At 39.7% G+C, this 14,042-nt stretch overlaps 1 protein-coding gene and 1 long non-coding RNA gene across 9 annotated transcripts in view; one reads left to right on the forward strand and one right to left on the reverse strand.

Annotated features, from left to right (window-relative positions):
- Window positions 1–14,042, forward strand: part of LOC134807951 (uncharacterized) — a 171,517-nt gene that overhangs the window by 89,677 nt on the left and 67,798 nt on the right. The gene's annotated exons all lie outside the window — the stretch shown is intronic.
- Window positions 1–14,042, reverse strand: part of WDR64 (WD repeat domain 64) — a 149,381-nt gene that overhangs the window by 42,305 nt on the left and 93,034 nt on the right. For all 7 annotated transcript variants that reach the window (XR_010149631.1, XM_063790120.1, XM_054660867.2 and 4 more), the window contains 2 exons: window positions 9,416–9,591; window positions 1,662–1,838 (listed from right to left, as the gene is read on the reverse strand). Coding sequence is in view for 6 of the 7 variants with exons in the window: in XM_063790120.1 (XP_063646190.1) it covers window positions 1,662–1,838; window positions 9,416–9,591 (353 nt within the window). In the remaining variant the exon portion in view is untranslated. The remainder of the gene's footprint in view (window positions 1–1,661; window positions 1,839–9,415; window positions 9,592–14,042) is intronic.

Consider the following 14,042-nt stretch of genomic DNA (forward strand, 5'->3'; position numbering starts at 1 on the left):
ATAAAATGACATAACCTGTATATTATGTAGAAGAATACATTATATAAATAATAGCATAAAGCAAATAAGTAATGATGCTTGTATCATTAGAAATCAAAATTTTCCGAGAGAAAGATATAAAATAAAATAAAATTAGTAAAAGCCATATAACCTTACATTTGAATTGGGAATATCAGTGTAAAACAGTAGTGCATTTTCTCTTAATGTTTTTTCTTAGCTGTCTATTGAAAAAGTCTAAAAATAAGAACCAACCTAGTGGTAGTGGTTTTTTAAAATACTATTTCCCACTAAAAAGAAGTAGAATATATTGGAGAAACAGTGGATTTTAGATCTGGAAAGAAATGTACAAGATGAGCCTGGATCATCTTGTCATACCTGGAAGCTATCCAGAACGTCTGAGGTCACATCAGAGGAACTCAGGAGCCTGAAGAGGCTCCAACCAGCTTCAGATGGGACAGTTTGGGCATCAATAATAATAATAACAAATTAAATTGACTGAAACACATCAAGAGCATTTAAATTTGTGAGTCAATAATGATATTAAGTAAACAAAATTCACAGACCACCTTTGGAAGATGCTAGGAAACCTATTCTTCACTTTAAAACTGATAAATATAAGGAGCAAATCATCAATTAGTTTGCTTTTCTATATAAACTGTACCCCAATGTAACCAAATATTTGATAAAGGAGAGGTTTTCTTTACACACGTTCCAGTAATAAATGAAGCAGAAAGGCAGCATGGCGACTTTGAATGAAAATAATAGGCCTATGTAGTGATCATCAATGGCTGCTGAGATACAAAAAAAAAAGACAACTGGTCATTATGAGAATCTTGATGGAATACAGGACAGCACCTATGAAGATGTCTTGCTAAAGAAAAAAAAAATCAATGTTGTAGTCAATTAAGCCACCAGATTTAACTACCAGATTGCAGGAAGTACAGCGGAACTTCTTAAATAACACCATGAGGGTGCAATCAGCAAAATCCAGAAAGTGGAAAACTATGGCGTCAACTGTCCAGTTTCTTCAGGACATAAATTGCAAGGAGAGAAAAAAAAGATATTTAACAGATTTTTCCAACCAAATGCAACAAATAAACCTTGTTTGGATCTTGGTTGTTGAAACCAACCTTAAGAAAGAAATTATAAGGATATCTGGAAAATTTGAACACTGAATGAATATGTGATGAGATTAACAACTTCTTACAAATTATTTTTAATATATTTTAGAAAATAATGGTATTGTTTTTGAAATAGTCATTATTGTTTAGAGATATATACTGAAATATAAAGGGATGAAATGACACAATGTTTGAGATTTGCTTCAAAATCCATTGGTGGGCCAGGCACGGTGTCTTATGCCTGTAATTCCAGCGTTCTGGGGGGCTGAGGCAGGAGGGTCACTTGAGCCCAGGTGTTGGTAGCATGGGCAACAGAGCAGAACCCTGTCTCAAAAAAACAAAAACAAAAACAAATCCATTGGTGGTGGTCATGGTGAAGAGGTGGAAATAAAGAGTAAGTTTGGCCATATACAGAAAGTTCTCGAAGCTGAGTGATAACACATAGAAGCTCTTTGTATTATTTTCTGTACCTTTATATATGTTTGTAAATTTCCATAACAAAAAGCAAAAGTTAAAAAGAAACCAAGAGAGGAAACTTACATCAGTAGGTTGAGAAAAGTTCCTCTCAACTATCAACTCGACATCTGGGAAAGGAATAGCCATGTTCCTATCTCTAGTAGACATTCTCAGATGCACAGCATGTTTCCCATCTTGTAGGAAAGGCACAACATCAGGCAGCTCCCAGATCACCATGAGGTAGATATCATCTTCCTTACCCTTTAACAGAAGTCCAGTGAGCACATGAAAAGTTCAATTATTTTATTTTGAACTGTTTTAAAGAGATAGAGAAAATAGAACCTACAATGATGTATCTACCATCTAGCTTTACCAAATCTTCAGCCCCATCTATTCCTTGCTTATTAATATAATTCCTCTTTCTTCCCTCCCTAGAGTAACCAGTAATGTGAATATGATGTTAGTCATGAAAGTTTTAACATTTCTACATATACATACATATACTTTCTACATATATATGATAGTGCTTTCAGACTTTAAGCCATTTTATGAATGCTGTCCAACTCTATGGATTCTTCTTCAACTTTCTTATTTCACTCAATAGGATGTTTTTGAGATTTATACAAGTTATTTCATGGAACTCCAGTTCATTTATTTTTAACTGCTTTATCGTATAATATAAACATACTACAATTTATTTGTCCATTCCCCTACTGACGGATGTTCAGGATGCCAATTTGGTACTGCTTTCCTTTACAGACAGGTGGCACAGTTTCTAGAGCATATATCTGGGGTAAAATGACCTAACTATAAGATATGCACATCTTCAACTTTTCTAGCTATCACCAAACCACTTCTCTAGGTAGTGTTTAGCTATGTTCACTCTCACCAGGAGTAGAGGAGAGTTTCCCTTTCTTCATATTCTTGCTAACACTTGGTATTATTTGATTTTCTTAGTTGTTTTGCCCAATGAATATGAAATGGGACCCTTTAAAACTAATTTTTAATACCCTTTCAAATAGGAAGACAGGAAGTCAAATTGTCTCTGTTTGCAGATGACATGATTGTATATTTAGAAAACCCCATCGTTTCAGCCCAAAATCTCCTTAAGCAACTTCAGCAAAGTCTCAGGATACAAAATAAATGTGCAAAAATCACAAGCATTCCTATACACCAACAATAGACAAACAGAGAACCAAATCATGAGTGAAGTCCCATTCACAGTTACTACGAAGAGAATAAAATATATAGGAATACAACTTACAAGGGATGTGAAGGACCTCTTCAAGGAGAACTATAAACCACTGCTCAAGGAAATAAGAGAGGACACAAACAAATGAAAAAACATCCCAAGCTCATGGATAGGAAGATCAATATCGTGAAAATGGCCATACTAACCAAAGTAATTTATAGATTCAATGTTATCCCCATCAAACTACCATTGACTTTCTTCACAGAATTAGAAACAACTACTTTAAATTTCATATGGAACCAAAAAAGAGCCCATATAGCCGTGAAAATCCTAAGCAAAAAGAACAAAGCTGGAGGCATCACACTCCCTGACTTTGAACTATACTACAAGGCTACAGTAACTAAAACAGCATGGTACTAGTACCAAAACAGACATATAGACCAATGGATCAGAACAGAGGCCTCAGAAATAATGCCACACATCTACAACCATCTGACCTTTGACAAACCTGACAAAAACAAGCAATGGGGAAAGGATTCCCTATTTAATAAATGGTGTTGGGAAAACTGGCTAGCCATATATGCAGAAAACTGAAACTGGACCTCTTCCTTACACCTTATACAAAAATTAATTCAAGATGGATTAAAGACTTAAATGTAAGACCTAAAACCATAAAAAACCCTAGAAGAAAACCTAGGCAATACCATTCAGGACATAGGCATGGGCAAAGACTTCATGACTAAAACACCAAAAGCAATGGCAACAAAAGCCAAAATTGACAAATAAGATCTAATTAAACTAAAGAGCTTCTGCACAGCAAAAGAAACTATCATCAGAGTGAACAGGCAATCTACAGAATGGGAGAAAATTTTGCAATCTATCTGACAAAGGGGTAATATGCAGAATCTACAAAGAACTTAAACAAATTTACAAGAAAAAAACAACCCCATTAAAAAGTGGGTGAAGGATATGAACAGACACTTCTCAAAAGAAGACATTTGTGCGGCCAACAAACATATGAAAAAAAGCTCATCATCACTGGTCGTTAGAGAAATGCAAATCAAAACCACGATGAGACACCATCTCATGCCAGTTAGATGGCAATCATTAAAAAGTCAGGAAACAACAGATGCTGGAGAGGATATGGAGAACTAGGAATGCTTTTACACTGTTGGTGGGAGTGTAAACTAGTTCAACCATTGTGGAAGACAGTGTGGCAATTCCTCAGGGATCTAGAACCAGAAATACCATTAGACCGAGCAATCCTATTACTGGGTATATACCCAAAGGATTATAAATCATTCTACCATAAAGACACATGCACACGTATGTTTATTGCAGCACTATTCACAATAGCAAAGACTTGGAACCAACCTAAATGGCCATCAATGATAGACTGGATAAAGAAACTGTGGCACATATACAACATGGAATACTGTGCAGCCATAAAAAAAGAATGAGTTCATGTCCTTTGCAGGGTTATGGATGAAGCTGGAAACCATTATTCTCAGCAAACAACACAGGAACAGAAAACCAAACACCGCATGTTCCCACTCATAAGTGGGAGTTGAACAATGAGAACACATGGACACAGGGAGGGGAACATCACACACTGGGGCCTGTCAGGGGGTGGGGGGCTAGGGGAGCGATGGTGTTAGGAGAAATACCTAATGTAGATGATGGGTTGATGGGTGCAGCAAACCACCATGGCACGTGTATACCTGTGTAACAAACCTGCACGGGCCAGGCGAGGTGGCTGACGCCTGTAATTCCAGCACTTTCGGAGGCTGAGGCCAGCGGATCACGAGGTCAAGAGATTGAGACTATCCTGGCCAACATGGTGAAACCCCGTCTCTACTAAAAATACAAAAATTAGCTGGGCGTGGTAGCATGTGCCTGTAGTCCCAGCTACTCGGGAGGCTGAGGCAGGAGAATCGCTTGAACCCAGGAGGCAGAGGTTGCAATGAGCCATGATCATGCCACTGCACTCCAGCCTGGTGACAGAGCGAGACTCCATCTCAAAAAAAAAAAAAAAAAAAAGAAAAAAAGGAAAAAAAACCCTGCACGTTCTGCACATGTATCCCAGACCTCAAAGTATATAAAAAAAGATACTAAAAATGAAAACTATTTACCACTATTAAAAAAATTTAAAAAACAATAAAACTAATTTTTAAACATATTAGTTACATTAATCATATTTCCCTGAGTGTTGTGAGTTGAACATTTTTTCATGTGTCTGCGAGCCATCTGGATTTCCTTACCTGTCCTTTGTTCATTTTTCTAATTTGTGCAGTTTTTTTTCTGCATTTTGGGGGTTTCTTTATATATCCTGGTTCCTAACCCTTCTTCAGTTAGCTAGAGTGCAATGGTCTTTTCATGGTCTGTGACTTGTCTTTTCACTTTGTTTTTTTAGACGAGCTTTTATTTTTAATTTGAATGTAATAATGATACCTTTGCCATATCCCATCTGTGGATGTGGTATATCTCTCCATTTATTCAGATTCTTTTCACATCCTTTAAGATTTATTTCCACAAAACTTTTGCATGGTTCTTGCTACGTTTATTTTAGGTACCTTATACTTTTGTTTGCTATTGTGATGTGATCATTTATTCCACCTGTACTATCTTTATGTTTTCTTTCGTGAGTGTGTGTGACAGTGCCTTGCTCTGTCGCCCAGTCGGGAGTGTAGTGGTGCTATTTTGGCTCACTGCAATCTCTGCCTTCCAGGCTCAGGTGATCCTCCCACCTCAGTCTCCCAGGTAGGTGGGACTACAGGCATGCACCACTACACCAGGCTAATTTTTGTATTTTTTGTAGAGATGGAGTTTTGCCATATTGGCCAGGATGGTCTTGAACTCCTGGCCTCAAGCAATCTGCCTGCCTTGGCCTTCCAAACTGCTGAGATTACAGGCGTGAGCCACCATGCTGGGCCATATTTATATTTTCTAACTGGTTATTATTGATGAGAGGCCATTAATTTTTAATTTTTGAATTGTTATATGAGAATAAAAGTCAAAATTTTAAGGTCAATTATTTTGCTTGCAGAACAGGACTCTTTCTGTGTTGAAAAGCAGCTGTGGAAAAGTGGAGAGAATATTGGTCTAGGAGTGCAGACAGCCAGTTTCTAGTCTTAGTTCTTGTGGGACCTCGGGCAAGGTACATACCTTCTTTGGCCCTATTTTTCTTATTTGCAAAATGAGGGCTTTAGCTAGTTGATGGATAAAAGTCCTTCCATTTTTTAAAGCTTTGATTTTAGGTGTTGCCCTAAGGCCTCTGTTACTTCATATCCATGTTAATTTAAAAGTATGGGCCCATAGTACTCCTACGTACTGGTGGATTCTTTGTTTAGAGTTTGTGCCATTGTGGGATAGAAGGAATGAATCTCAGCAATATCTCAAGAGTGACCAGATATTGACACTGAGTAATAGCTTAGTTAGATTTATGTGCCCACCTGGTGGTATGAGTTATTGACAGTGGTTTGTTTTTTTGTGTGTGTGTCTTTTTGAGACAGAGTCTTGCTCTGTCGCCCAGGCTGGAGTGCAGTGGTGCAATCATGGCTCACTGCAGCCTTGACTTCCCAGGATCAAGCAATTCTCCCACCTCAGCTCCCCAAGTAGCTGAGACTACAGGTGTGTGACACCATGCCTGGCTAATTTTTACATTTTTTGGTAGAGATGGTGTCTCACTATGTTGCCCAGGCTGGTCTCAAACTCCTAACCTCAAGCTATCCTCCTGCCTTGGTCTCCCAAAGTGCCGAGATCACAGGCATGAGCCACTATATCCAGCCCAACAGTGGTTTTTAATAGGTTTAACCGGTTTCAATGGAATCTCCTATGACAGTGGCTCTCAGACTTTCTGAATTCACAGAGCAGCAGAATTTACAAAACACCTTTTGAAGATTGACCTAGAGTTACCAACATTCAATTTTACCAAGTGAGGACATGAGGGAGAAGGAGATGGGAAACTCTACTACCATTATTTTATGAAAAGAAAGTCTATAGTAATATAAAACAGTAGGAAAGATATAATCTTAAAATTTAAATGAAGTAAAAGTAGCTTTGTGAAAAGTTACCCTTATTTTCTACATTTCATCTCTAATTGGTGAAATCTTTTATGTTATATTGGAATTGGCTGGTAGGTCTTTAGGAATTGATTATCTAGGAAAACAGCAGTTCATATAATGCTAAGAGCATTATTATGTTAATTGCTTCATAAAGAAAGATCATTTACTTTAAAGGACACAGAAATACAGCTATATGAGTAGATTCATAAAGCACTGTGGTTAAAGGGAAGGGAAGTAAGTGGGTCTTTAGAATTTGAATGATTTTGGGGTCAATTAATCATCTTCCTGGAACCCCCATAGTGCTTTGTTTATTATGTTAGAACAGTAATCTCTCACCAACCTATGGTTTTGTCAACAATGGCTTGGGGGCAAATTTTTCTCAAATTTGCCAAAGGTTTCATATAGGCAGAATGCAATTCTATCCCCTTAAAACTGAGATTATGAGAAGAATTGTTGTTTTCTTCTCTTGTTTTCTATGAAGTTGTATTAATAGACCAGTCAATTTACAGTCTGCCCTCTTGTTACGTGGCTAGGAAATCATGCCCAGAATATTCAGCACAGTGATGATTTGTGCCCAGAGCGGGCAGTTGCACAAGCGTTTTTTCTGAGACTTGAGAAAATAAAACCAAGAACAGAAGTGTAAGAGAGATATTATATTTAAGCCGTTAAGGACTGTCTGAACACATTTAAAAGTACATGATACTTTGGAGACCCTTCTCAGCTCATAATGCATCAGCGATGTTTCCTGAATAACTGAATGTGATCACTGAAGCAGGTTTTGGCTTTTTGGTTTTGTGGAGCGGGGATGGGGGTGTTTGTTTTTTTGTTTTTGTTTTTGTTTTAAAGGCAGCTGGGAATCTAGGAAGATAGAGAGATAGAGGTTGGGTTTATCTTTCCTCCATTCCACTCTCAGCTCCAACTTCCACCTGCCCACCTTCCAGTTTCTGGGCAAACAGAGAAATGGGGTTTGGAGTTTAGGGAAAGAAATTTATTATAAAGCTTGTTCCCTTTTTAGTTGGAAAAAAAAAATGGCCTGGCTACCAGATTAGTCTGACAACCATCCCACCATACAAGCTTCTGAGACACTTTGTGAAAGCACTCACAACACTTGTAGTAGGTGGATCACTGCCCCCTTATTAAATTATGCATTTCATGGTGAAAGGGAATATCCTTCTGGAACATGGCAAATATTTGGTAACTGGTCATTGAAAAAAATGAATGAATGAAAGTATTCTAGAAAATAAGTATGTAAATCAAATTATTTTATTTCAAATAGGCAGATATAATAATAAAGTAAATAATAGTAATACACTAATAATAATAAGTAAATAAGGATACTTTCAACATTATATTATAAAGCTGCCCGCTCCAACATTAATAAAAGTTCTCCAAATACCCCTCATAAATTTACTATTGTCTACTTTAGAAGAGGTTCTTTCTCTATTTATTTTTAAAATTATTTTAATCCTTAATGAGCACCTACTCTGGGCATGGCCAAGAATACAAATATAAATAAGAGAGGTTTTCAGTTCCTACCAAGATCAATCTGCAGGTTCTAAATGCAGAACCAGAATAATCAATGTGAAAAATGCTACAGTAGAACTAAAAACAATTTTGGTGAGTGAATAGTTCCATGCTACTTTTTGCAGCCCTTAAAAAAGGAGCATTTGTGACAACAGACATTGTCTGGTAGGAAGGGCATCCTGATGAACAATGGCACTTTGTAAAGCAAAAGTCAACATTTCGTTCATTGTAGAGTGTATTATTACTAAGAAATTCCTTTCTACAGTGCCATTTTGGATTACTCAGACAAGAGAAGAGTATATTACATCAGGGAGGTTTTTCACTCCTTTTTTCCCATTCTTAGGTCATCAGTTATCTTAAGCTGGTGCTTCATGATTGCTGTGCTATACAAGACTTTTCTTTTCTGATCTTAGCTTTCAAAAGGGGAATAATAAAGGCAATGAGTCCTTGAGTTCGAGGTGATGGGGTGAGATCCGCTCAATAGCCAGGATAAATGATCTAGTCTTCATTATAAATTTGAAGAGGGCATTAGCATTCCGAGGTGGTAATAGAGTCATAGGAAAAATAAATGAGCCTACCTCAATCCTCCCCAAACAGCCCTGAGCAGATTGCGTCATTAACCTTAAAATAAACAAAGCGATTTTGGTGACAAACTGGAAAAGTGACTTGAGCATTCCTGAATGCATTATGCGTTATAAGGGACAGAGCCTGCTGGAAAGCAGTTCTGCCAGTGAATTATTCCCATATGAGCGTATAAAGCATGTCAGAGGTGGCAGCTGAGTATAAATTTAGCCTTCCTGACACCTGCCTTAGGAGACCCTGACTAACCCTTCAGCGGAAGCTTGATGGGCAGCATGCGGTGGCTGGGCAGCGATTGTTTTTTGCTCTTTGCTTAAACCTGGGCAAAGTTAATGAGGAGCATCACGGGAAGGCTGAGGATAAATACCATCTTCAGCTGGCTACCAAGAGCGGGGTTACATGGTGGGGATTATCCACTGACTCATTTGATTTTCCCAAAAAGGGCACCTGCAGTACGAATATGAAGTGGGATTGTAAACCTGGATCATTTTGATAGTCCCGTTGCGCTCCAAGGCCAGGACCAGCTGCTGGTGTTTTTCTTGGGCTTTGAGGAAAATGAGGCGTCGTAGGCAGTGCTCGTCCTCCTTCCAGTCTTTCCCCTCCGGCAACACCTTCATCTCCTGCCCACTGCCAAAGTCCCAGATTCTGACTGTTCCTGAGCATACAGAGAAAAAGACTATGCGGGTAAAAATGACTTAGAGAAAGCTTGGCTTTTCGCTCAGAGAAAATTCATCCGATCGAAAGCTTTCTGCCAACAATTTATCCTATATTTATTCCCTACTCAGATGGGTGAGTCTTCCCAGGCTTGCTGTGCATGAAATTTATTCCTGTATGCCTTGATTTGTCACAGGCTGAAAAAAATAAATAAATAAACAGGACCAGGCAACGCCTTGAAATCTACCCTCAGGCTCTCCTACTAAGCTTTTGCTCTAAAGTGAGTCTCTTCTGTTGTTATTCTCCCAACGCTTCTCAGTGTGCTAAACACCCAGTCCCGAACATGGGAATATTCGCTACCATGCCACGACTATTATTCACAGTGAAAGATCATTCCAGTAATCTGTCACATTTCCTAATGTGCTGACATGTTTTAGGACTTTAGCTCTTATTAGATAATAAAAAGTTGGAGGGAATCCCAGCCGGTAAGAAACTGCCAAGCTTGGAGTGGTTTTGTTGGTTACGTGGGAGGAAAGTGAAAGAAAAGTGTCGAGTGTTTTTCTTTTCTTTTCTTTTCTTTTTCTTTCTTTCTTTCTTTTTTTTTTTTTTTAAGACAAGAGTCTTGCTCTGTTGCCCAGGCTGGAGTGCAGTGGTGCGATCTCGGCTCACTGCAAGCTCCGCCTCCTGGGTTCACACCATTCTCCTGCCTCAGCCTCCAGAGTAGCTGGGACTGCAGGCGCCCGCTACCACGCCCTGCTAATTTTTCTGTATTTTTAGTAGAGACGAGGTTTCACCATGTTAGCCAGAATGGTTTCGATCTCCTGACCTCATGATCTGCCCTCCTCGGCCTCCCAAAGTGCTGGGATTACAGGCAGGAGCCACCGTGCCCGGCCGAGTGTTTTTCTTACACTTAAAATTATACTTTCTGTTTGAAACCTAATCCTCAACGTGATGGTGTTTGGAGATCATTAGGTCATGGGGGTAGAACCCTCATGAATGGGATTAGTGCCTTTATAAAAAAGGCCCCAAATTGAGATCTGCTGTGGCTCAGACAAAAAAAGAAAAGTAACAAAATGGGCCCCAGGGATCTGCCTTGCCCCTTTGTCATGTGAGAACACAGTGAGAAGGCCCCATCTATAAACCAGGAGGCGGGCCCTTGCCAGACACCAGATCTGCCAGCGCCTTGATCTCGAACTTCCCAGCCTCCGGAACTGAGAGAAATCAATTTCTGTTGTTGAAAAACCCCCAGTCCTCCCGCCCTGAGTGGTAAGGCATGTCAAATGGTCTGAGCCCAGGAGGTTTTCCTGTCTCCCCTCAAGAGGTAGAGAAGAATTTGCTCAGCTTTTTCTCCCTTAAAATAGGTCTTCATCTACAGTATCAGCAGGAGGGTTTGCTGCCCTTCCCTCAGTGGCTTAGGCTTTTGCTTTGTCGGTAAGACGGATGCTGGTGGGACTTTCTGTGGCTCCACAGTGTTGGCTGTTCCTCTCCCCAACATCTGCACCATGAGGGAGGCCAGCACTGTGTGACATGTGACGAGCTCTGTGAGGAGCGTGGGAATGGACGCACACTCCCTTTGTGTTTCTGGCTTTTAGAAGCGCTGTACTCTCATGCTATCCTACACTCCGATCTCAGCAATTCTTACAAATTTGACTACATTCTCACCCACCTGAATGCCAGCCCAATTTCTTTCTCATCACTGCCCTAGGTAAGCCAGTAATTGTGTCCTGTCTTCCCCGGAAGTGCCTGTCTTTCCCAGGAAGTCTTTCCTTCCTGTGTCTTTCCTTCGATTTCAGGCTATTTGCCTGCAACATCGATTCTCGCATAGGTTCAAGAAAAGTTCTGATTTCATAGATCAGCTTGCTTTTTTTCCAGATGTCAGTATGGGCCCAACACTCTTTCCATCTTATTACGTACCAAGGAGACACTGTCAGCTCCAATTCTGATAGTGCTTAAAGCATTTTAATTAATCTGATACACGACATTTGAGACCTCAACTAATGTACAAATTTAAAGATTTGTATCAGTGTTTCAGTGTTTGGCAAAATTTGTTAACTTTCTACATTGTTTTGAACTTTGAAAAATAAAAAGAAACAGAAAGTTGCAAAAATAGTAGAGTCCTGTGTACCTTTTCCCAACTTCCCCCATTGCTTACAGCCCATGTGACTACGGTATAATCCTAAAACAAGCAAATTGACATTAGAAAATCCCATTAACTAGACTACAGACCTTGTCCAGATTTTACCAGTTTTTTACGTGCACTCGTGTGTGTATGCGTTTAGTTCTTCACAATTTTACCGTGTGTATAAATTTGCACAACCAATATACAGAAATGTTCCATCAATCCACAGGAACTTCCTTGTGCTAACCTTCATAGTCACCACCACCACCGCCGTCACTATTTGGTAATCACTAAGCTGTTCTGTTTTACTTATCTAAAAGTTTGTCATTTTGAAGACATCTTACTTTGTTATTTTAAGAATGTTATTGGCTGGGTGCGGTGGCTCACGCCTGTAATCCCAGCACTTTGGGATGCCAAAGCGGGCAGATCATTTTAGGTCAGGAGTTCCGAGACCAGCCTGGGCAACATAGCAAAACCCTGTCTCTACTAAAAATACAAAAATTAGCTGGGCATGGTGGCAGGCACCTGTAGTCCCAGCTACTCAGAAGGCTGGGGCAGGAGAATCACTTGAACCCAGGAGGCGGAGGTTGCAGTGAGCCGAGACCCTGCGCCCCTGCACTCCAGCCTGGGTAACAAAGCAAGACTCCATCTCAAAAAAAAAAAAAAAGAACTGAAATGGAATACGTGACCTTTTAAGATTGGCTTTTGTCTTTTGTTAGTGCCTTTCAGATTCATTCAAACTGATGCAAATATAACTAGCTTGTTTCTTTGTATTACTTGTAATAACTACAGTATTCCACCGTATTGTTCTACTGCAGTTTGTCTAACCAGTCATCTGTTGAAAAAAATTTTTTTTTCAGTTTTTGGTTATTATCAATAAATCTGCTATAAACTTTTTTTTTAAACACCACCCACTCTATGGTATTCCGTTGTAGCAGCTCAAATGGATGGAGACACTTTCTTTATTGTTAACTTCATTCATTTGCTTTGGGGGACCTGGAAGAAGGGGCCAGAGGGATGATAAACAGTACAGTTGTGGAATGCCTATTTCTAGGCCATTGCTCAGAGTAGAGAATTCTCTTCTCACATGAGCTTTTATAGTGGTCACCTCAGATTCAGACTCCAGTGAACCACAGGTCTTTTCCTCTCCTCCTTTAACCCTACCCCATTTCTTATCCCTCAGCTCGAATCCTGCTCGACACCCAGAGTGTTTTCACTGCACTATTTTCCTTCCCCTACACCAGGTTCTCCCCATTAGCAACACTCACACCCCCAGTATTTGTTGGAACATCATTAAACATTGATTAAATACTCCCTATATACCCAGCACTGTGGTAGGAGCTGGGGATATTTAATGAATAATCATAGTGCCTATCCTCAAGGACTCTGTGGCATTATAGGAAAACAGTCACACAAACAATTAAAAGACATTATCGTGTTCTCATACATTGCTGGGTTATGCAGAGGACAATCTCCTTGTCCAGATTTCCTGCTACCTTGGGACTTGGGCAGTCAGAGTTAGTGGAGCTGAGAGCAGAGAGACGTACTCCTCAGCTTTTCCCAGGTGATGGGTGGGTAGTAATGCGAGGAGACCAGTGGCTTGTTGTTTGAACTTCTCTGGGAGTCAGAATCTCACTTCCCAGGGTGTCCTGGATCTCTGTCAATTTAACAGAGAGGGCTTGGCACAGTGGCTCACTCCTGTAATCCCAGCAACTCAGGAGGCCAAGGAGGGAGGATCACTTGAAGCCAGGAGTTTAAGACCAGCCTGGGCAACACAGTGAGACTCTGACTCCAAATAAATAAACACAATAAAATAAATTTAACGTATGTACCTTTGAGGAGGACAAACTCAATATCTGAAAGAATTCTAGGTTCTAGAACTAACAATGTAAAATATGGCTTGCTTGCATATAAACAATACTATTGTCAGTCATATATTGAATTGCTTAATGCTTCTGCCTGATAATAATTGTGTACATTGCTCAGAATTTCAACAACCACATTTCATGTCTATGCAGGGTGTGCTTATGGAACAGATAAGACTGCTTTCTCAAGAACCGATCCACGTGAAGGGCAGTTGCATTTATTCATACCCCATCAACTCAGCATTCATGCTTTTATTTCACGTGCTGTTGTCATCTGCTCACACTTTAAAAAGTCAGACTTTCACACATCAGGATGCTCACTCGAGTCATCAACTGGCTTATGCGTATAGGCCTAGGGTAAATATATTCAGAGTAGCTCATGCAATCGGTCATATGGTCTAGATAAAGCAGTTCTTTCATTTAGTATGTCGTGAGTGGGGTGAAAGGCAGGGCAGTCTGTAGCTCTTC

Source organism: Pan troglodytes, chromosome 1 (genome assembly GCF_028858775.2).
Source record: "Pan troglodytes isolate AG18354 chromosome 1, NHGRI_mPanTro3-v2.0_pri, whole genome shotgun sequence".
NCBI lineage: Eukaryota > Metazoa > Chordata > Mammalia > Primates > Hominidae > Pan > Pan troglodytes.